The 24,287-nt window shown below is 36.7% G+C and overlaps 1 protein-coding gene across 2 annotated transcripts in view; it reads right to left on the minus strand.

The window, feature by feature from the left end:
• The window catches only part of PLXDC2 (plexin domain containing 2), a 269,513-nt gene that overhangs the window by 33,224 nt on the left and 212,002 nt on the right, over window positions 1-24,287 (minus strand). For both annotated transcript variants that reach the window (XM_084511952.1, XM_084511953.1), the window contains exons 7-9: window positions 21,784-21,883; window positions 12,017-12,112; window positions 10,994-11,075 (exon numbers count right to left, since the gene is read on the minus strand). In XM_084511952.1, coding sequence (XP_084368078.1) covers window positions 10,994-11,075; window positions 12,017-12,112; window positions 21,784-21,883 — 278 coding nt within the window. The remainder of the gene's footprint in view (window positions 1-10,993; window positions 11,076-12,016; window positions 12,113-21,783; window positions 21,884-24,287) is intronic.

Consider the following 24,287-nt stretch of genomic DNA (forward strand, 5'->3'; position numbering starts at 1 on the left):
AGATTGTCCTTTCCTCCCTTTATTATTTTCCACTGTCTCAACAGAAATTCAGAACTTTATCACAGCTCAATGTCCTTATGAAGTTGAAGTGTCACTGTGAGTGTCTGTGGTATAAATTTATATGGTATTTGTATGGTATTTACAATTATCAGCTAGCTCAATACTTCTGACCATCTATCTAAATTCAAGCATAAATGTGTTGTCTGTATTTATCCTATACTTGAACATATTGCTTAATTAAACTTTATTTCTGAAAAGGATGACTTTTTGAATAGTTAGAAGAGGATTTGCTCCTACTCTGTTGTAAGGTCTTCTCTTGAACAGCTAAGATGACATGCTTAATATAAGGATTTTAAATACTACTACAAACAGACTGTACTATATTAAGGCTTATGACAAAATTAAATAAAATTGCTAAAGCAGAATTAATGTGTAATGCAGAATATCCGTGTCTGTAGCACCATGATTGTCTTAAGGTTGCATACCTCAAAATTTACAACATGCAGGTGATTGATGAAGATAATCAGATATTAGCGGCACACATCCATGCAGGCAACCTAGAACATGATGATTGTTCCACAACTTTATATATAGAGAGAAAATTTCTCCGAGGAAATAGTTACATATTCTGCAATGTCGTGTAAACAGAGAAGTGAAAAGATGTTTGAACATTTTTTTTTTTTTTACTTTATAAAAAAATGTCTTTTATAGTTCATCAAGAGATTGAACACGGGTGAGAGTCAATATTTGTAACTCAGACACAACATTTGAATAGGCAGTAAAAATAAGGACTCCCACTGGAAATTCTTGCTGCTGGAAGAGCCTAAGAACGAAAGTGGGTTAAATGAGGTAAGTTTTATTTTCAATTCAAATAGAAAGAAAAGAAAAAATCCTAGTTAAAGTGGGAGTTGTCAGAGTTCTGATTAAAGAAGAATAAGAGAATGTTTTCTATAATCTTACTGTCACTTAAAACAACAAAGGAAACATGCTGAAAAGCAGATAAAGATTAAAATGGAAGCTTTTGCTAAAGGCTCTGCTTTGAAAAACTACAAGGTAAAAGAGACTGTAAGAAGAGCCTAGAGTCAAATTTTCGAGATTATGATATCAGATTTTCCAACAGAATCAGCAGAAAATAATAACAATCAAATCTCTGGGAAGGAGATACTAGTATCTGATATTAGATTACATTCTCTGCTGCCTTTGAATTTGTGCATTTATGTATGACCAAAGAGGTAATTGCAACAAAAGTTAGTAGAGAATGATGATGTGTTGGCATTGCTCATCAAAATTCTCTCTTTAATTTTAGGGTGGATGCTCCCATGAAGATCTTATGTTCCCCCTCCCTCAACATTAATTGTTAGATTTCATTCTGGTTAAATAAATAAAAAGGAGTGGCAAACTGTGTTTTGCAAACTATAAAGTTTTATATGGACATCATCCATAAGTGTTTTTTTTTTTTCCTTTTAAAACAAAAATATGAATGTCACCTTTGGGGAAATATTTCCTTTTCCACTTTAGAGTTGAGTATATGGAGCATAGGAGAGTTAAATGATTCAGTTGAGATAACACAGAATTCCATAAGAGAAACAAGAGTTAAGCCCAAATTTTCTGAAAACCAGACAAGCATATATTAAGCCACAGCTGCTTGTTGAAAAATTGAACAGTTTTCCTTAGCTGTTCTTAAACTTAGATTATCCAAATTTCATGAAGAGACATGCAGATTTCAAGTTTGCCTAAAGTAAAATTTCTGGCAATATTACATAGGGATACATGTATAGGAATATGTAAAATTTAAAGTATTATGCTTACAAAAAGAGACTTAATTTATGGCCCTTCATTAAAGAGAGATACCTAGGAGACTATTAGACAAATATGACTTCAGTGATGCTCAAGTTATATTTAGGAGTACAGCCATGAGATTAGTGCCTCTGGAAAGAAGTTAAAGCTGTTGTGATCATTTTGGCTCCTTCTACACTAGCAAAGTAAACATGCTTAGAAATGCTCCTTGGCACTGAAGACTACTGGCACAGGATGGCCCAAGCCCTAACAAGAAAACTCTCTCAACCTTGAAAAGAAGGAGACTGCATATAAACTGCCAACTAACTGGGAATAATCACTGGAATATTCCAACTCCTACAGTGTTCCTAGGCACTGTTCTGGACAATGCTCCTGGGGATGGATTAAAATCACGTCAAGGAACATCATAACTATTTAATTGCTCAAACACTGAATTTCTAATGCTCAGGAAGCTTCACATCCCAGACTCTTTTTAATTTGCTAGAAAATCTACATCAAAAAATATTTGGTATGGGAAGATGTAGTTACATCTGTACAAGTGACTGTATCTGTATGACCACAGAACTGACCATTAAACAAATCTAACTGGGACTGCCATTCCGCAATATATTTCAGTGAAAATAAAAAGTAAAGAAAAAGAAAAAAAATGTGCAAAAAATTTCCATTAAAATACATAATTTATTTAAATGTTTGTTTTATTTAATTCCCTTGTAATGAGAGCATTTTCTAATAATAAGTGAAAGCCACAAAATTGGCAGAAGACATTAGATTTCTCTATAGATAGTAATACAGTAGGTAGGATGTTTATATGAAGGAAAGCAAAATGAAGGCTTCCACAACAGTACATTCACCTATGTTTTATAAAGTACCCTAGAGTTAGGCAACTTTACTGAGATTTCAAAGATTTACAGCTGATAAGGAAATTGCAGTCCTAGATATGAATGGTTCATTAAAGACAAAGTGTTTTTTTTTTTTTTTCTTATTATTCCAATACAATAAGTGAGGAATAAAAGGGTACTAGTGTATAAAAGAATAGTAAAAGAAGTTTATACAGAAAAGAGCTGTGCTATCTACCTATCTATTTGGTGTTTTTCCACTATTTTATCTTGCGTGTCTTCGAAATTAAACATGGAAATTAAATACAAATTTGTGATCCTCCTTCCAAGCAAATCAGGAAAAGTAAATACTTTCAAAGGTGTAAATAACAGCTGGATGTCTGCTTCCCCTTGTCTAAATGGGATTTAAATACTTAACTGTCCTCTTTATCTTTGATAACTCCTTTCTGTGTCTATTATGAGACACCTTAAGAATGTGAGATATTTGACAGACCTACAAGAGACAGATTTGGCTGGGGGATGATTCAACTCTACAGAGTTCTACAGTGTATCTAGTGCACTGGCTGTTGTTGCTGTAATATGTCACAGGCCTACAAGGGCTACTGCACCTTTGCTGCAGTTCTGGGTTCCAAGATTGAACATTTTATTTGTATTAATCATAGGAATAGTACCACACAATCAAGAAGATCAAGAAGAATTACAGAAATTCCACAATAATTCCATGGAATCTAGCTACTAACAATTCCCACAATCTTGTCCAACTTGTAAAAAGGCATTTATTTGATATTTATCTGTGTACGGATGTATGAATTTCAATGAAAAGCTAGTTCACTATGATACAGGCTAACTTTCCATAAAAATACGTTAAGAACTCATGATCCTCTATGTTCCATAATGGAAGTTAGATTTCAGTCTCACTGAAGTTTATACTGTGTTAAAAATAGTATTGCTATCCCACTTGAGAAGATCTAAGATCTTGTGAGGCTTCCTTCTCTGTGTTTCAAACAATACCATCACTAATATCACTCTGCTTTAAGAAAATACTTTGTTCATTAAGCACTTCTCTGGCAGTTTCTTTTCTTGCTTTGCTCCCATCAGGCTTCCCATGCATATAAAATTCTCATTTATTGAATGCTAATTTCCTAACAGATTTGTGCAGATCATGTGTTCAAATTAGCTTGTCAAATTAAGAAAGAGCAGCTTGAAAATGATTTGAAGAAGTTGGGTGTGGAGGAATTTTCTGCTAAATAAAGTATAGATTTAGTTATCTTACCATTCTTATCAGTAATGTATCAGTGCTGACAAATCTACACATTCATTCTTGATATATTTGTTGCACTTGACAAAAATGACCTATTGCTGTCTCAACACAACTTTTACAACAGAAGAAAAAATATGGCATTTTAAACAGAGCAGACTGATGAAAGGCCAGAATTTCTACAGAGAATTTCTGTCTGCTCCATAATCAGGAAAGAAACAGTATTCAAGTTAGAAAAATAGTACTGACATTACTTCTCATTATCATGGGCTAGATTTGATCTAATTCAACAAACCTCTTGTTAAGACACAAGTGTTAGGACTGACATATTTTCATATAAAACCACTCCAGCATAGAGAAATGTTGTTGGTGGAATACACATTCTAGAGACAGATAGTCTGGGCACATTTCTTTTACTTTGCCTGAAGCAGCAGTATAATCAGCAAATTCATGAAGTTATATACACTGATAGAGTGGAATACATTTTGCAGAACACACTATATTTTAAATCTCTAGCCCTTCTAAAGCATTTAAAATGAGATTTTCCCTGTCATTTGTATATGAATCTATTACACTGATTGGATTATATATGCTCCCTCTGGTGGTTTACTTAATCCATACAATTTTTTTTTTCTTCTGTAATTCAATGGCTAATACTGTGGACAATTTTGTAATAACAGCATGGTACTGTCAGTTAAATGGTGATGGAATAAAACCAGCTTGAATAACAATCAGCAAGTCTTCTCCCCGTCTTTTAATTTGGAATTGGAATATGCAACCCTGAAGCAAACAAACAAGGAAAATTAAACCCTCAAATATTTAAAAACAGAAACTATTTAAAAGTGAGCATTTCAATGAAAATTGAGCTCTCCAAATGGTAGCACAAGAAAATAGAAACAGGAGTAGAAAGATTTTTCACACTGATGAAGTAAAACTTCCTTCCCTACACAGTACAAAGTGTTTTGACACCTTGCACTACAAAGTCCAGGGATGATGGTCTTCATCCATCAAACCAACAGTAATTTCAGTTTTATGCTTTCACTGTAATTTCATTGCATAAGAACTTCAAGAACTTTTGAAGACTGTGTTTATAACATCTAAGTTAAAAACTTCTAGATTTCATTTTTGTTTATTTGTTATTACAGAGCTTCATAGTTTTAGTAAAATAACCTAAGGGGCTTATACCAAAGCACATCATAACAAAAGATATGTATTAAATGTTCACTGCATGATTAAGATAATACATCTGTTTTCTCATCTGATGAGTATTTTTAGTTCTGATCTTGTCCACTGCCTTTCCCTGTTCCGTAATGGAATCTACAACCTTGGTTACAATGCCAGCTATCAAATAAAGATGAGAAGAAGGTAGATATTTAACAGCAAGCTATGTGTACAGTCAGTGCTTCTTATTTATATATAATGACTTTTTTTCTAAATCAGGTGTTTCATGTAGTCAGATTGTATAATATTAATTTTTATGCTATTGTAATTCTATATGGATAGTATTTTACTAGCCCAATAAATACTTTAGTTTACATAAGATTATAAATTATATTACAATACTTGATTCAAGATTTTTTTTTCCTTTTCCTGATATTAAAGATTTCCAGGTATAAAGTCAGATTTAAAAGTTAACTGAATATGTTTCCAATGTATTTCTCAAAGAAGAATAAATAAACAAGACATTTCAATCTTTCCTAGAAGTTCAGAAAAAAAGGCAACAATTTTTAAAATTTCTATTACTTAAGGCCACTGTGGGAAACTGTCACTTCATATTTCAACTGTTAAATGTTTTCTTAAGAATGGCAAGTGCCTAAAGATTTTCCCTTCCATGCTTTTCAGGTAATCAGTACAGAATACAAAATAACCTACCTCTTTATTTTCTGCTTAGATGGGAGCAGTGATTGACATAAAAAAATTTAGAAATATTGAGACTTAAATCTCACTATTGTTGCTATTTCCTGACATTTGTGATTTTTCACTTTGCTCAGAACACATTTCATAAAGAAAAGCAGTAACATTTTGGTTTACAGACCCACTGCTGTTTTTAGCATTCAGCATTAAAGGGAAATGTATCAGAAATGGGATTCTCTCATCTTTTTAATTCAAGATTGTCTTAAAATTTCAGGAATCCTTGGAAATTGTGCATATGCTCAGAGTCGTGGGAACAGATCTAACATTAATGAATTCATTCAGTTTCTGCATGGTGGGCACTTATAGGTAAAAGGGTAAAAGTAATCCAAGTTTCAGCCACATGAGACAGATGCTAAGTTTTTCTGATGTTTTATAGACATAGTTTCAGAGCTTTCTGCTATATTTGGATCTATCTTATCTTCCATATTTATATTTAGTTTCTTTTATGTATGGAACAGTTCTCCCTCTTCTACATGGTTCAAAAAAAGAAAAAAAATCTTCTAGGAGAATTCTCCATCTGCTGAAGTCATATGAAAATGAAGTACCTTCTCTTCAGTTATAATGGAACTATATGACATACTTTATGTTAGATTTCAGAGTGGATAGTTTGATGATCCGTTATGAAAAGTAAAACCATTATTCAAGCTTGTAGTGAGCAACAGGAATAGAGGTTTTTGCTCTGAAATACCTTTAAGGATAACCTATACCCATAAAGACTGAAGAGCATGCACTGAAGTTGGACTCAAGTCACAGGTAGGAAACAATCTACTGTGTTGCAGAATAAAATTATTTTCATTCCAATACAGATTGCCCACATGGGGGAGTGCAGTTATTCTGCAATGACTCTCGTGTCAATTTTCCTTGTTCAGATATTGTTTTTTTGAACATTTTCTATTTTTCCAACTACTGTACTTGATTGTGTGAATTATTCAATATGTGTTTTAAATTTTGTGCAAAGAAAAAAAGATACAAGATGCTGTTCTCAGTAGCACAGTTGCTCTGGATAAATGGGATCATAACTTGTTGAGAAAAAAGGGTTGTAGAATAAGTAGAGTTGTTTCCCATCGGATACATGCTTCCATGTTATCACATGGAAGACGATCTTCTCTGGTAGTTCTCTTTTTAGAGTACCAAAGTGCTACTGCAGCTTTGCAGGAGGAGCATCACTGTCTGTTACAGTCACGTGAGCCTCATTACTGTGTCAGTCTCCTCAATGTCAAGCAGGCCCTCTCCTGCTGCAGAAAGTGGACCAAATTGATCAATTAGTAGGGTACTGCCACACTGGAACCTTCCAGTACCATGTTCAACAATTTCTTCAGGCTTTTGCACCCAAGGCTAGATGCCATTCCCTCTGGGCTTTGCCTATGAGAAAAGAGGCCTTTGGTTTCTCACTTCCCAGACCAATGTGTCCAGCCAGCGACATCATTCCCTACTCTGCAGCCCAGAAGCACTACTTGGGCATTACTCCTAAACATCCACTTCTGCTTATTCAAAAACCCCTCCTAGTACTCACTGTAAAGTGTAAATATTAATATTCTTTCTTCACTAGGCACTTCTGAAATGTCTAAGTTGATACTTCATGTAGTGCTTTGCCCTTGTTTTTCCAAGTAGATTTTATTCAGCTGCAGAAGAACAATGTTTATCACAACAGAAAATAAAATCTAGGGAAATTTAGTCTAGGCTGGTAACTGAGGAGCAGTGATACAGAAAAAGCAGAACCACTGTGATGAAGGAACTCAGAGCTTTCTATAGGACAAGGAAGGCAACAGGGCCTGAGACAGGCATTGTTACCACAGCCATATTGGTGTAGAAAATAAGAGTTTTAAAAATAAGGTGTAATATCTAGTGTAAAAATAAGGTGCTCAGGGGATCATCCTTAAAGGTTTTCAAGATCCAGCTAATTCAAGTATTGAGCAAACTGGTCTGAGCTCACAGCTGACCCAGATTTGAGCAGGTTGTTGGACTGGATGACCTCTAGCAGATTCTTCCAATATTTATGAATTATTTTACGATTCTAAACACATTCCTGCATTTGCTCAAGCCAAGCCTACTTTCACTCATCCTTATAGAAATAAATTGGACAATATGACTGTTTTTAAACTACTACAATTTCTGTGCAGATGCATAATCTTAGTTTGCTTTTCTGGATCTATACTTAAAAAAAAAAATAAAAAAAATTAATACCAGTTCCTGCTTTTGCTGCTGGTCAAATGATGTCTGAACACAGCCTGCATGAAATTACAGTCTCAATACAGTTAGTAATGGTATAATTAACAGCAATAAAGCTGTTCAGTCTATCTGCTGCATATCATCAAAGGTACAACAGTGCTGCAGTGTGGAGCTGACTGTTTTTGGGAAACAGAGCAAGGCTCCTTCACAGTAGGTTCATCTTTGATTGCTGTGTGATCTTCACAGGGAAAAAAGAGCAAGACTTTTTTTCATGTGGACTTTAATTGAATAGAAATAGATGTGTTGAGACTGTATGTTTTTCAGGAGCAAATTGCATTTTGCCAATTATGAGTGGGTAGTCACAAATTCATCTGACCATATGGAAGGAAAAAGTGCAACTACATGCTTCATGTTGCGTCCTACTAATGGTGAAGTATAAAACCCTTTCTGTTCTCCACAGTGAACAAAACAGTAATTCCAGAACTTGGGAAAATCAGTTCTTCAGAAACTACAGAAGAAAACAAAGGATCTCAGGGTTCGACAGATCTTCATAAGAGGTCTGAACCTTATTATCTCTTCATATTTACTTGCTATAAATAAATTTATCTAAACAGAAATGAGAACACTGGCTACAAAGTAACAGACTCTTCTAACAGATAGTGCTACAACATTTATTAATTGAAGGAGAACCAAGCAACACATGAAAACAAGAAACTGATAAAGTAAACAAGATCTATTCATACTTGCTTGGGAAGGTTCTCTACAACTATCCTTATTCTTGAAGACGTTTGATATGTTTTGCACCTTCAGCTTCGATTCCATACAAAAGAGCTTTTTGCAAAACACTGAGAACAAGAGTGACTTATCAAATTACTTATTGTGAGAGCTGAAGCTTAAGAAAACATAATAAAAGTGACCCCAAGGTCTTAATATATGGTTCATCATCTATTTTTCAGTTCTTCAACATGGTATCAAATCATTACAGTATTTTAGAATGCTAATAGCCTTTTTCTCCTTTCATTACACATACACTTTATACATAAGATTTCTGAACCTAGTCACTGGGGTTGAAAAACACAATGATACATAGCCATTATGATACTGCATTTTGTGTCAGAGAACCAGTGTAAAATAAATTCATACTATGAAGATTCATTTCATGAAGATCAATGAAAGTCAGTAACAGAAGAACTTTTTTTGTAAAGGCTACAGCTGTGGAATTGCCATTTTACTGTCTTTGCTCCAGCTTCTGCACAGTCTAAATCATTTGTACTACTGACTTGACTGTCCTTGTGAATCATAGAGCCATTTAGGTTGGAAAAGAGCTCTAAGATCATCATGTCTAACCATTAACCTAGGACTACCAAGTCTACCACTAACCTATATCACTAAACACCACATTACATATCTTTTAAATACCTCACGGGATGGTGATTCGACTATTTCCCTGGGAAGCCTGTTCCAATGCAGCACAACCCTTTCAGTAAAGAAATTTCTCCTAATACCCAAACTAAATCTCTCCTGGTGCAACTTGAGGCCATTTCCTCTTGTCCCATTGCTTGCTACTTGGGAGAAGAGATCAAACCCCACCTTACTACAACCTCCTTTAAGGTAATTGCAGAGAATGATATGGTCTCCCCTGAGCCTTCTTTTCTCTAGGCCAAATAACCCCATCTGCGTCACCTGCTCCTCATAAGACTTGTTCTCTAGACCCTTCACCAGCTTCATTGCCCTTCTCTTGGCATGCTCAAGTACCTCAATGTCCTTGTAGTGTGGGGCCCAAAGCTGAACACAGGTGTAATCAAGGTGTGACCTCACCAGAGATGAGTACAGAGGAACAATCACTTTCCTAGTCCTGCTGGCCACACTACTACTGATAGTAGCCAGGATGTTGTTGGCTTTTTTGCCCACCTGAGCACTCTGCTGGCTCATATTCAGCCAGCAGGGTGCTCAGGTGGTCATATTGGTCATATTATTGACCAATACTTCCAGGTCCTTTTCTGCTGTGCAACTTTCCATCCACTTTACAGCCCCAGCCTGTAGCACTGCATAAGGTTATTGTGCCTCAAGTGAAGGACAAGGTTAGCCTTGTTAATCCTCATACAGTTGGCCTCAGCCCATTGTTCTGCCTACCCAGATCCTTCTGCAGAACCCTCCCACCCTTGGGAGGATCAACACTTGCACCTAACTTGGTGTCATTTATAAACTGAGGGTTCACTTGATCCCCTCATTCAGATCATTGATATAGATGTTGAAGAGAACTGCCTCCAGTACTGAGCCCTGGGGGACACCTCTAGTGTCCCAGTAGACCAGCTTCCAACTGGATTTAACTCCATTCACCACAATTTGCGTCTTTTTACCCAGTGAAGCATATGCCTGACCAAGCCATGAGCAGCCAGTTTCTCCAGGAGAATGCTGTGGGAAACAGTGCCAAAAGCTTTACTGAAGTCTAGGTAGACAAAATCCACAGTCTTTCCCTCAACAAGTGGGTCACCTTGTCATAAAATGTGGCAGTGAGAGGCTGAAGACACCCAATGTGACCACTAAGTATGATGAGAAGTTAAAAGAGAAAAGAATCTGAGTCCCTGGATGTGTCAGTCTTCCTACTGTGAAGAGAACAAGCATGTTTTTATAGTTACATTGCCACCCCATACCTCTTATGGTTACATTATTTTTGATAAAGCAATAGATAAAGCAGGTAGAAAACATGAATTTTATTCTGATTTCTACTTCATGTGGAGTCCTTCAAAAGAATTTTAAAGTGGGGTTAAGGAAATAGGAACAAGGGCTTAACTCCTAAGACAACTGCTTTGACCTTTGTTGCTTAATTTCTTTGCTGAAATGAAACGGGACAACGTGATCACTAGCCACACTTCAACTGAGGTGTATATCCATGTAAATGCATGTATATAAAACATAACATCCCCCTGTACTGAGTAACCTATTGGAAATATTTTTGGATATCCTTTGATCACATCTATATACCCATATCAAAGATAAATAAATAAATACTCTTTACCTTTGGAGTTTACTGCACCAACTGCAGTTGAAGCCAATCTGGGCAGTGACACAAGGACCACAGCTGTTGAACTGGAGACAAGCTAGGAAGCAGATATATAAACAGAAATTACTACATTAATCTCACAAAAGGTATAAGAAAAGGATACATCTTCAGATAGTATATATTTAGGGAATGAGTAGGTTGTAAGATGATCAAAATAACACACTAAACCCAACCTATTACAATGCAATGCACAACCATATGCACAGAGGTACATTCTATTTGTAGGATTTCATTTGTATTCCATTTGTAAATATAATCTCATTTCCACAACAGCTCTTTCAACTTCACTGCCTTTTTTTTGTTTGTTTGTTTGTTTTGTTATATCTTTCTGCATAGTATTTCCTTAAATCTTTGTTCTCTGGCTCCAGAGTTCCTGGGTGTTTTTAACGTTCAGACCTACACAAATACTAAGACTGGCAGGAAAGTGTGCAAGGACTGTAACTGGATTAGAAAACAGGAAAAAGGCTGTTTCCATTTTATTTTATATTTTTTATTTTTTCACAATACTATAACTGGTGGTTTGAACCCAGATATTTCTAAACAATGTAGTTTTACCTTGGACAAAAAAAATAATAATAAATGAATTGCAAAATGCATTTGGGGATGTTTCTTTGAGAAGGGATGCACAGTACACAGAAGTATTTGTGTTTGCTTTGCAAGCATGAAAAAATGTTATTTTTTTATTGAGGAAACAAATATAAGCATTCTTCTGAAAAAAATGATTTGACACAGATTTCATTCATAACCTACAGGGAGCTATATGCCTATAAACTATAAACTATAACTTGTGATACATGAAGATGCATTAGATAATGCATCATCCAGACGGGAATAAATTTGAGAGTGGGTAAATGAATCTGTCCACAACTCCAAGTTCACAGATAAAACAAAATACTTTAAATTGTGTGTGTGTTGTAAATGAGGTTGCCCCCAGATATGGCTTCTGCCCATGTGCTGCCTATGTTTTGTTTTACTTACTTGGAAGAGGTATCATTTCAACAGCTGACAGGTTGGTGATCTTTGACATCTGCAGTTCCACCCTATGGTATTCATAAATTGTTCTTCTACGGACATCTACCAGGAAAAAGAAAAAATCATACTTTATTATTTTGTAGTCTGTAGATTGTGAAAAATAGTGGATGCAATGATTGCTCACTGTGCCTTAAGTGTACATGGCACCAATTTTCCTCAAGGATAAATTTTTAACTTTACATATTTTGGAGGAACATGCTAAAGCCATAGTTTTTTGATCGTTTGTTTGTTTTTTTGTTTGTTTCCACTTGAGAAATTGTCAGTGCTGACTAAATAGGTACCCATTCCTGGTAATCGATCACAAAATTGCTGAGTGAGCTCTCAAGCATCTTATTTGTTCATTTAGGTAGAAATTCTGAGCATACTGTCAGTCATTTTAGGGTATATTTCAGATGCTTACTTTTCTATGACATTTTTCAGCTTACATACTTAAGAGAAATGTTTTATATGTTCACTTTGTCAGTTGTTGTCAAGATGTGCAAACAAAACTAAGTTCATTGCTTAATCAAATTTGTTAGCTACAAGCTAGTTCATATCTAAATGCACCATTTTTTTTTTTTTTTCATATTATAAAATTATAGTAAAGAAGACAAGTCTTCCTAAACAGGCATTGTAATGCATAATCTTTACACAAGCTAACTGCACCTAAGTTTCTGAAAGCAGAAATTCAATACAGTCAATGCACTGTTCTTATGGGCTTTGAATACATAGAAAACTGTAGGACCTAAGAACAGGGTAAGTGTGAAAAAGACACATAAACACTGGTTTCCAGATCACTATCCTATCATTTATTTTCAGTATTCCAGATTTTAAGTGTCTGGCTGCAATGTAGAGTGGCAAATTAGCACATTTGTAAATTAAAATTGCATACCATTACTGCCTATCTAACAAAATAATAATGTTTTCCTGATGTCTTGGGTTCAAAATCATGTGCCAACTATGTTCTTTTTGAAGGTCTGCTAAACTTCATCTGAACAATGCTAAATATAATCAGTGACCTCTGTGGAACAATGCCAGAGAGGAATAAGTTTACGTACAAAGGATTAACAGGTTACTCAGTTCAGTCTGGTCTGAGGCTATATGCAACAGAAGAAAAGGAATTAAAGACTGCCACAGACTCAATCTTTGATAGGTTTTTGCACTGCTAGGTTTGTATGTTTAAGAAACACCTTGCTACTTGGTATAAAGGCTATGTTTCTGCAGCTTGAAGTAATTCCCCAGCTGGTATGCAACTACATAGCACCAAAATGTAAGTATTTTCACAGTCTCCTGGTAGGATGTTGCAGGCATTTTTCAGATGGAAAATGGAACCTCAACTAAAATCAGCAAAATAACAAATAATAATTCTTAAGGGAAGAGAAAAAATGATGTAATGTCCCAAGCCTAAGGTGCCTCTTGGCATAAGGGTACAAGGCTTTCTACAAAAAGACAAATGGCCAACCCGTGAAAGTGTGAGAATACCCCTCACTGCATACAAAAAACAAACAAACAAAAACCCCATGAAGCATCAAACTACTTGTATCAGTTTGACTGGAATAAGCAGGGGGAATCTCAGAGGATGGAGAAGCTGTGCTGAGGTTGGGTGAGGTAACGCTCCTGAGTTGGCCACGGTTACTGCTTGGGAAGCAGCTTCTTTGTCCTCCCTCACTGCATAAGCTCCCAGACACAGGTGGGTAGGATCTGGCTTGACAATCATATTTCTACTTAGCTCCAAAGCACTTCCTCCTGTCATTTATTTGAGGCTGACTCAGATTTGAGGCTTAACCCTTTCTGATAGAGGATTTCTTTCTTGGTTTGAAGTGTACCTATAACTGAGCTAGAATGATCTACATAGTCATTCTGACTGGATAAAGGGCAGATATTGGGATGTGCCAAACATTTCCCCTAACAAGTGCCTTGTACTTATCCTTCAAGCCCACTGGAGAGAAAGGATTTTCAAGACAAAGCTAATGTTGTACTAGGGTGGAGAAAATCTCTCACCAGCAGTGAGAGGTCTGTGTTCCCAGGATGGTAGACCTACAAAAGCACCTACCAAATCAGTAATCAGAAAATGTGTTTTAAATGAACTCCTGCTAATGCTGAAGACTGTAATTTGTTTCCACAGAAATTTTTATTATTCTGTCTCCCACCTACCCTCCCCCCCCAAAAAAAAAGAAATAAAAAAATAAAATAAAATAAAATTGTGTGTGTCAGCACTTTAACTGAAGTCTATTTCATTAGTAGTGGTACTGACTGGTGTGCTATATAACCTTGCTTACTCTGAATCTTCCCTAGCAGATTCCCTGCATGGTTTGCAAGACATAAGAAGTTTCTGGCTTCCCAAAAAACTGAGGTCACAGACACTTTCATGTCATCCAGAGCATGACAATGCTAAAAACACTGTTGATAAAGAGAAGTATGTTAGCCCATGGAGTATGAATGTCCACTTTGCTTAAGTATTCCCTAGCTTTATTCTCTTCCACCAAGGGTACATCTTCCTTTCTCCTCCCTTGTGCCCTGGTTTCTGGGACTTTGGATTCCTGAAAGTCAGTCTTGCTGGTAAAGAGTGAGGTAAAAAAGGCATGCAGGACCTTTCATTTTATCAGTATATTTTGTGCTCTGATCAAAAATAACAGAAAGTTTTGGTAAAATTAATGGAGAGTCTGTTCATTGCTAAAATAAAATGTTAGGTAGCAACTAATGCTTTTTCATTTTTCTTCATGCACAATAAAAAGCTAGTTGAAATACAAGAGGGGAAAAAACACAAAGGAGAGAACTGTAGTGACCCTTAAGGAAAGGGAGGACTAGGGAGATGGTCATGAAATTAGAGATCTTGTGAGTCACAAAAAGGAAAACAAAGGACACCATAGGTGACCAAAAGAAGGACGAGGAAGAAATTCCATAGATGACTGAGAAAATATGAGAAATTAAAGAGAACAGGGAAAAAAAGGTGGTGGCAGTGGGACAGGGCCAAGGTTCCTGATGCAGTGAAGATGCTGAAGAAAAGGGAGGAGAGAAGACTTGTTTACAGAATAAGTAAAGCTACTATCCCTTCACTATTCATGGTCTCGTCTAACTGGAAAATGTCCTTTAAATCTTCTTAATATCTTATAAAAGGGAAAAACAATTATTAAAGGAAAAATCATGTACAAGTGTTTTCAGGAAAAGAAATCGGGGTGGTCACAGAATCACAGAATCACAGAATTTCTAGATTGGAAGAGACCTCAAGATCATCGAGTCCAACCTCTGACCTAACACTAACAAGTCCTCCACTAAACCATATCGCTAAGTTCAACATCTAAACGTCTTTTAAAGACCTCCAGGGATGGTGACTCCACCACTTCCCTGGGCAGCCTGTTCCAATGCCTAACAACCCTCTCAGTAAAGAAGTTCTTCCTAATATCCAACCTAAAACACCCCTGGCACAACTTTAGCCCATGCCCCCTCATCCTGTCACCAGGTATGTGGGAGAATAGACCAACCCCCACCTCACTACAGCCTCCTTTAAGGTACCTGTAGAGAGCGATAAGGTCGCCCCTGAGCCTCCTTTTCTCCAGGCTGAACAAGCCCAGCTCCTGCAGCCGCTCCTCATAAGACTTGTTCTCCAGGCCCCTCACCAGCTTCGTCGCCCTTCTCTGAACTCTTTCGAGCACCTCGATGTCCTTCTTGTAGTGAGGGGCCCAAAACTGAACACAGTACTCAAGGTGTGGCCTCACCAGAGCCGAGTACAGGGGGACAATCACTTCCCTAGACCTGCTGGCCACACTGCTTCTTATACAAGCCAGGATGCTGTTGGCCTTCTTGGCCACCTGAGCACACTGCTGGCTCATATTCAGCTGACTATCCACCAATACTCCCAGGTCCTTCTCTGCCAGGCAGCTTTCCAACCACTCATCTCCCAGCCTGCAGCTCTGCTTGGGGTTATTGCACCCCAGGTGCAGGACCCGGCACTTGGCCTCGTTGAACTTCGTACAGTTGACCTCAGCCTATCGGTCCAGCCTATCCAGATCCTCCTGTAGAGCCTTCCTGCCCTTGAGCAGATCGACACATGCACCTAACTTGGTGTCATCTGCAATAATTTATCAGACAAATTAGGTCCTTACAATTTATCAGACAAATCAGAAGCAGAAGGCCAGAGCCTGTCTCACTTTCCTTGAATTATCTGGAAGAAGCAGAAACTTTTCTCTGAAACTGATGGATCTAATTTTCCATTTTGCTGCTGTATAAATCTCAGAATTTAGCACTCTTTTTTTTTCTGTTATGTCTGTGACAGACTTCTGGACACTTACACTGGTTCAAATTCATTCCAAACCCTTTGGAAACATATTTACTGATGGCTATCCAAGATGATTTATCATCGTTTGTTCTCCACCCATTCTCCATTCTAAGGCATTTTGAAGTTTTAAAGTAAATTTAAGATACATTTCTGGAACAAAATACAGACTGTTCCACAATGTGCCAAAACAAAATTTGTTTCTTACAAATTTGAGTTTTTCATCTCATTTTATCCCAACAATATCTCAAACCACTACAATAAATACTGTTATTCTTTCCCGTAGTTGTTTACTGAAATTATTAACCCCTGTCCTCCCAATACTCTCAGATTTCTATTTCTGTGGCTTCTATTTATCAAGGAGGCAAGAGACATTCTCACTTTCCTTCTTCTCAACAATGACCACATGATATGCACCCTCATAATTTCACAAAGTTATGTAGTTCTGTCTGAGAATGAGTATGAATCTTGTCTTTAATGCTCTTTTTAAGATTTATTTATTTATTTTTTAATATGGCTTTATCCATCTAAACTTTTGAAATGGCTTTTAATTTTCAAATCATTGTTATGCTCCTTTGGCTGACATATTTTTTTCTGCAGTTTTTAGAAATGTATTTTTGTATAAATTATTCTTACTCCTTTCACACCAAGATGTGTTTATGAAGCTCAGTCATATTGGTAAGTATTTCAGAAAAACTCATCCCTTTTTGTCCATTTTATTGTAATTAGAATTGTCTTCCTGAAACTTCCTAAGATCATTTATCTCACGAGTTGTGTAATTTATTGCCATCATGTGATTAACTAGTACACCTGGATTTTTTTCCTTTTATGCCATTTCAGATATAACAGTAATTTCCCCCTGTAGCAGGAATTGTGATAAAAAGCTCTCAGTCATTTTTCCTACCAACTTTTATTCTGTTTCTATTCCAAAATCAGCTTTTTTTTTTTTTTTCCTTTCAAAATATTGATATTAGTGATCACATTCCAGATACCTCACAACTGCTTGTTGCAAAACTTATTACATGCTTCAACTTGTTACCATTATTAAGAAAAATATTGAATCACTTCAGATCCAAGACATAGTGAAAGAAACTCTCCAAGTAAATTTCATCTCCCTGTCTTCCAAGCAACAAAAACACAGCCATGAAATTAGCGCCAATGGTATTCATTTTATACAATTTTACCTGATCTAATGTACATCTGTTCTGATGTATAACTCAGTCTAAGGTAGTCTAGGTTTTCATTGATTGTCAGTTGTGAGCAACAAGCAAACCCAAATATCACAGTGATCTTAGACACGTGACTTAGGATAGGCTAAACTGACATTAGGAAGCAAGAGTAGTTCTCCGTAGTGTCTTGAAAGGGAAGACTACTTACCTTGCAACTAGCTTCCACTTGTCTAAAAGTAAGTGGATTTAGTCTTATACTGCTAAGTCAGAGTAGCAGTTTCATTTTCTAGTAGGGATTCTAATAGAGTAGTAGCAATATATTCTAACAAGAAAATATTATACAGGTAATGAATTGAGAGGATGCTTTTGTTCAAATATGCTTGTGTTGCATTAGATGCATCTTTTCTTTTCAAATATAAGACACATACATGTACAAAAATAGCTCACAAAACTCAAACATGTAGAAATAGTTTTTTTGTTCGCCGCCCCCCCCCCCCCATAACTACGAATAAACATAAAAGGGAAATTGAATTCCACTTGAGGGAAAAGTCTTTGTTAAAGTGTTGAGCAAGAACTAATAGATATACTATCTTTTCCTTCCTTTGGGAGACGCAAACAGCAGTTTATAGGCTTCAATTGTCTTAAAAAGATAACTAAAAGTAAAATAGTTCTACCATATCAATTTTTCAGTAACAGATTACTGCTATTATTGATTCAACACCTCTGAAAATCAGGAATGGAAGAACATGCATATTTAAAGAGCATCTGACACTGGCTGCCTATGGGCCAACATTATTTGGTGTTCTGTCAGGGTACTATTATGGTGCCTGTACTTACTAATATAAACTTGTTTCATTGAAACCACAATTTGGCTTCAGGAAAATCTACTGAAAACCAATGGTTCTCTTGATTAATACTAGCTGTAATGCATTTTTGCTGTAATATAATGTATTTTTGTTGTAAACTAGCAATATAATCACAGATTACCACCATTCACAGAAACAGTTGTTGAGCAACGGAATTATGTGGGAATAATGCTATTAAAACAATTCTGGTAGAGGCATGTTTAGACTCTTTACCCATGTTGTTTTTCTCATCTGGAACTTCTTAACGTAGCTTAATAAAAATATAAAAAAAAATGCAAGATGAAACACTACACAGATTTTCTGGTAATTAGAGTCACTTCACTTTGCAGATAGTGTCATGTGACAGAAATTGACAGAAATACTTGTTGAAGAAGTTGACAAATACTAAAACTGGAAGACAGGTAAATAACTACATATTCATCAAATGCAACATTATGTACTAGTAGTAAAACAAAGTGCATGTCAGAAATATTTTTACAGAAAGAAACATTCAAACTAGAATAAAGATTTGCATATATCATAAATTTTACAAAATATGTAAACCTAAGAAAAGTCTTTTTAGTGTTGTTTAACAATGGAGTTCTGATGACAGTCTGCTTGCTACTTACATGTCTTGCACTGAATTTCTGTGCGACTATTCTCACAAACTATTTCCACAAATCAAACCAATTTTTACCTGAATTCATCTGAGGAGCTTTTATAAGCTGAAAATTCACAGAAATGTTCAGATCGTTCACTTAATGAACATCACACAAATGTGTAAAAGCAGTTGCCTAGTATCACTGGTTCCCAAGTACTCAAAAGCAATCCATGCCGCCTTAGGCAGATCACATCTACCATACTTTTGAACCAAATTTCTTCTAAGATCTGATCTGTTCAGTGAAATCGGGACATGCCAGCCTTTTTCACACTACACTGAGTTCACAACATGCAACAGACGGTACTGAAACTTTCTATTTTCCTCATAGCAGGGTAATCTCATGTCATGAGATTTATGCCTCCCAATATCAAAGACAGTTTAAAACTGATGTAGAGGGAGTAGGATGAGTTGAGAGAGACATAGGTACTTGCAACTTCAGTATCAACCCCATCTGTAGGCTGTCTTAAAGATGATCTGCATCAACCTCATCTGTGCTATACCTCTATCAAGGTTCTCTTTAGGAGAACATGCCTGTACTCGGCCTGTGGAAGCTGGTTCAAATTCAGCTCTATCCATTTGCACCCTGTTAGGGAATCATCAAAAACTGTACCTAGCAAATTTGCTCAAATCACAGAATGGCCAAGGTTGTAAGGGACCTCTGAAGCTCATCTAGTCCAACCCCTCCTGCCAAGCAGGATCACCTAGAGCACATTGTGCAGGATGTCATCCAGGTGGGTTTTGAATATCTCCAGAGGAGACTCTACAACCTCTCTGGGCAACCCGTTCCAGTACTCTGTCACCTTCACAGTAAAGAAGTGCCCTCTCATATTCAGGCAGAACTTCCTGTGCTTCAATTTATGCCTGTTGCTTCTTGTCCTGTCACTGGGCACAACTGAAAAGAGATTGGCTCCCTCAACACCCTCCCCTCAGATATTTATATCAATTAATGATGTGAGATATGTTCATCTAATTCGTGTCAGTATGGAACAGTGCTAGGGCCGCATGGTATGATGAATGTGACCTTCTGTCTTACATACCGTTGTACAACCACAAGTCTAAGAAAAACAGAGTGGTTAATGTATATAATTCTTGTATCTTGCAAAGGAATGTTTTAGCAATTCGTGTCAATAGAGAGCTTGAAGGGAAATGTATTTGTAGGTTTTTCCTTGAAGTCTCTGATATCTGGGGGGTTTCAGAATAACTGCTAACTATTATGAGTATTGCATGGGACACTATGCAAGTCTCTGATATCTGGCCAGGAGATTAAGGAGACGGGGAAAGCTGAAGAACAACTAAAAGACAAAGCTTGCAGGGGATGTTGCACAAGTCTCTGACATACAGCCAAGTTGAACAAAGGAGAAGGACAAGAAGGAGGAAGACTATGAGCCTTCAGCATGAGAGACCCCCAGAGGGACCACCGGAGACTGATATGCATGCTCCAGTAGGAGGGTTTGGATTCCGGAAACTAATTATAATAACCCTGTTTTTTTTAGAAGTAGTAATGAATATGTATTAGCTTAGGAGCGTAAAAATCAGCTGCTTGATGTAACTGGTGTGCGCCTTCGTGGAGCAGAGACTCCCGGCGCACCCAGTGCTGTTTGCTTACCTCTATTCTTTTAATATATTGTAAACTTTGATTATAGTCCTATTTTGAAGACTGAGCCATTTATTACAATGAGGTCACCCCTCAGTCTTCTCTTTTCCAGGCTAAACAGGCCTAGTTCTCTCAGCCTGTCCGACAGGTGCTCCAGTCCTCTGTCATCTTAGTGACCATTCTCTGAACTCCCTCCAGTAGACACATGGTCAGCCTGCTGTCCATCAGGACTTCCAGGTCTCTCTCTGCAGAGCTGCTCTCCAGCAGATCAGCCCCCACCCTGTAGTGGTGCTTGGGGTTATTCCTCCTTAGGTGTAGGACCCTGCACTTGCCCTTGCTGAGCTTCATGAGGTTCCTCTCAGCCCATCTCTCCAGCCTACCAAGGTCCCTCTGAATGGCAGCACAGCCCTCTGGGGTATCAGCCACTCCTCCAAGCTTTGTGTCATCAACAAACTTGCTGAGGGTGCACTCGGTTCCATTGTCCAGGTCGTTGATTAATAATTTGAACAACACTGAACCCAGCACTGACTCTTGGGGGACAGCACTAGCTAGCTACAGGCCTCCAAATGTGTTAATGGAAACAGCACACCTGGAAAGTAAACTTACTCTCTGATGGCTACAAAATCTCAAATGGTTCTGGACACAGTACATTCAAACAAAGCATTAAGGAAATCACACTTGATTTCCTTAATTAAATGATACCTTCGATTACTGTTGCCAAAATTATGTGAGCCCAAGATGGCATTTAATAACAACATTTTCTCTTTTTTTCGTTTCACTAAAATGTATGTATGAATTTGATGTCCAGAATTTAAAGTATGAAGAACATCTGGCCTGGATACATTTTTCATTTTCATTTTTATACAGATAATTTTTCTGAACAAATTGCTTCTTCCCTACTATGAATAAAGAGACATATTCTGGATACTGTATCTTATAGAATAACTTAAGTTGACACTTAAATTTTACATTATTTGGCTGGTTATTTAGTTTTATTTACTTAGTACATCAGCTCAAAAGAAACAATGATGGAGAAAACCACACTGGGAATTATCAAGCAAATAAAATTACACTTGAATTAACAAACTGAAATTAGCTAAGTGATTTGTTGTTCAGCTAATCATCCTTAATGAAATCAGCTTACACTTGTTTCTCAGCCTCCAAACCATTAGCATTACCACACACTACTTACTGGGAATTTGCTGGATCCTGTGCACAACCACAAATGCATCTGAGAGTCCCACTTTCACTGGGTGGTTGGTTGAACTTATTTGTGTCACAGCAACAGGAATCTGGAAGACAAAACAGAAAGATGTGCCTGAACTACTGAACTCAAAAAATTCAGACTCAAATTACAGCATTGGCAGAATGAACATTTAGCCAGTGTAACTTTAAAGTCCTAAATAAGTATGTAATACAATATACCATAATATGAGTAAAGACTTAATAAAGATTATTATTATTATTATTATTATTATTATTATTTTATCCCAGTCTGCTTTGCATCTTATATAACAACATTTACATCAAAACTCAGAGGTGAAACAACTGATAGTAATGACATGGAGAAGGGCAGAAATTTTCAGTAATTTATTCCCCCAGTTGAAGATGTGGAAGACATGGAGGAGGAGGCAATACTTGTCTACCATTAAACACACAAACTGAAAGTTCAGCTTGGGATAAGCACTTAAAAACTTGTCTCAGGTAACTTGCACTGAAAACTGTTTTACAACCTATTTAAAGGTATTTCTGGCCTGATGAAAATCATATTTAACATGTCTTGGAGTAGCTGGGAAATTTTCTTTGTCACCGAAATTTTGGAAAATGCCAGATACTCACTTGTCAGTATTTGGAGAAATAAAAATTAAAACTAAAATAAATAAGGGACTTAGATAGCTATAGAGCAGTCCAGCTTTGCAGAACAGAAATACTGATGCCAGGCAATATAGTTTTATGAAAATAGGTGTTACCAAATTTGATTTAATTCTTTGGGGATGACTGCAGGATGGCTGATCAGTGTATAGCTGTAATAGCTATATAATTTTGTAAGGTGTTTAACACAGTGACAAGTAACATTTATACAATATTACTGTAGTTAACTAGACTGATCACAAAGCAGCCACACTGAAGAATCAGCTCAGATTGACAGCATGTCTTTATAGTATATCATGCTTCTCTTGGCATAGTATCCACGAGTTTTATTAAAGATTGAGAAGGAAACATACATTTACTGCTTAGCAGTTCTGCAGGTGACACTGGCAGAGTAGAAATAATGAAATGCCTGGATCAAGTAACCGAGTTAGACCTTGTAAAAATTGCGAAGTTATAACTTGGAGAACAGAATGCAAGGTAGAGGTTTGAGGACCATCTTCTGGAAAGCAACAATTCTGGAAGGACTCTAGGGATTATAGTGGGTAAGCAACTCCAGCTTTTGGAGGAGTAATCACAGCAAGAAACCTAATTGATGTGATAATTGATTACATAATCTGCGAAATATAGCCTAAAAGTGGGTTTGTCATTTTACATAGAATCACAGAATTCACAGAATCACAGAATTTTCTAGGTTGGAAGAGACCTCAAGGTCATCGAGTCCAACCTCCAACCTAACGCTAACAGCCCTCCACTAAACCATATCCCTAAGCTCTACATCTAAACGTCTTTTGAAGACTTCCAAGGATGGTGACTCCACCACTTCCCTGGGCAGCCTGTTCCAGTGCCTCACAACCCTGCACATTAGATCATTACTGAAATGCTACACAGACTTTTGGAGGGTCTATTTCTTAAAAAGATTCAGAAAACTTAAGAGAAGGAAGATGCAAAGGTCATAAGAAATAATTTAAATCTTTTGCAGTTCTCAATTGCTATTAACAGAACTAAAGAACTTGATTTGGCTTCTTGAAAAGAAAACGGAAAGTAATTATCATAAACAATTACTGCCATGGGGAGAAATAACTAAAGAAATTTTTCTGTTAGCACAGAAAGATGTAATCAGAAACTGGAAACTGCACACCTGAAGATACCTTCAAAGTAGAGTAAGGTACGTATGCATATGACTGAACATTTTTAACCACTGGGATAAAGTACTAAGGGAAATTATGATTCTCTATCCACTGCTGCTTTCAAATCACAGCTGGATATATTATTTTTCAAAGCTGGTCTTCAGTTAACCTTAACCAGAAATTACTAGTCTGAAGACAGATGAAACTGGATCAAGTGTAAGAGACTGAGATACAAGGTGCTAGCTTAGCTAATCTAATAGTATGCTATGGGTTTATCTACGTGAAACTAGCAAAGTTATACTGTTTGCCAGTGTTTTTCACATAGAAGAAAAATTCTAAACTAAAAAACTGCTTAAACATTCAGTGAATGAGGATTCAGAGTTGTGTGTTTGTCAGTTAATGGTATGATCTCTGGTATTTGAGTTAAACATTATCTTGTTTCTCTTTTCCTTGTTCACAAAGTATCATTTAGCTCTGATTACAATGACATCAGTCTCAGAAAAGTTAAATTTGAGATTATTAACAGAAAAAGTGAGTTCTGAGGAATTAAAACTGTCACAATTTTCAAATTATTTTACTGTCTCCATGGTCTGTGAAGTTGTACTGTTTTGGTTACATTTATATGGAGCTTCTTACATACACAATCTGCAAGAAGCAGCTTGGTAATACTGCCATTTTTACATCAATTTAAACTTGG

This window comes from Aythya ferina (assembly GCF_964211825.1).
Source record: "Aythya ferina genome assembly, chromosome: 2".
Classification (NCBI taxonomy): domain Eukaryota; kingdom Metazoa; phylum Chordata; class Aves; order Anseriformes; family Anatidae; genus Aythya; species Aythya ferina.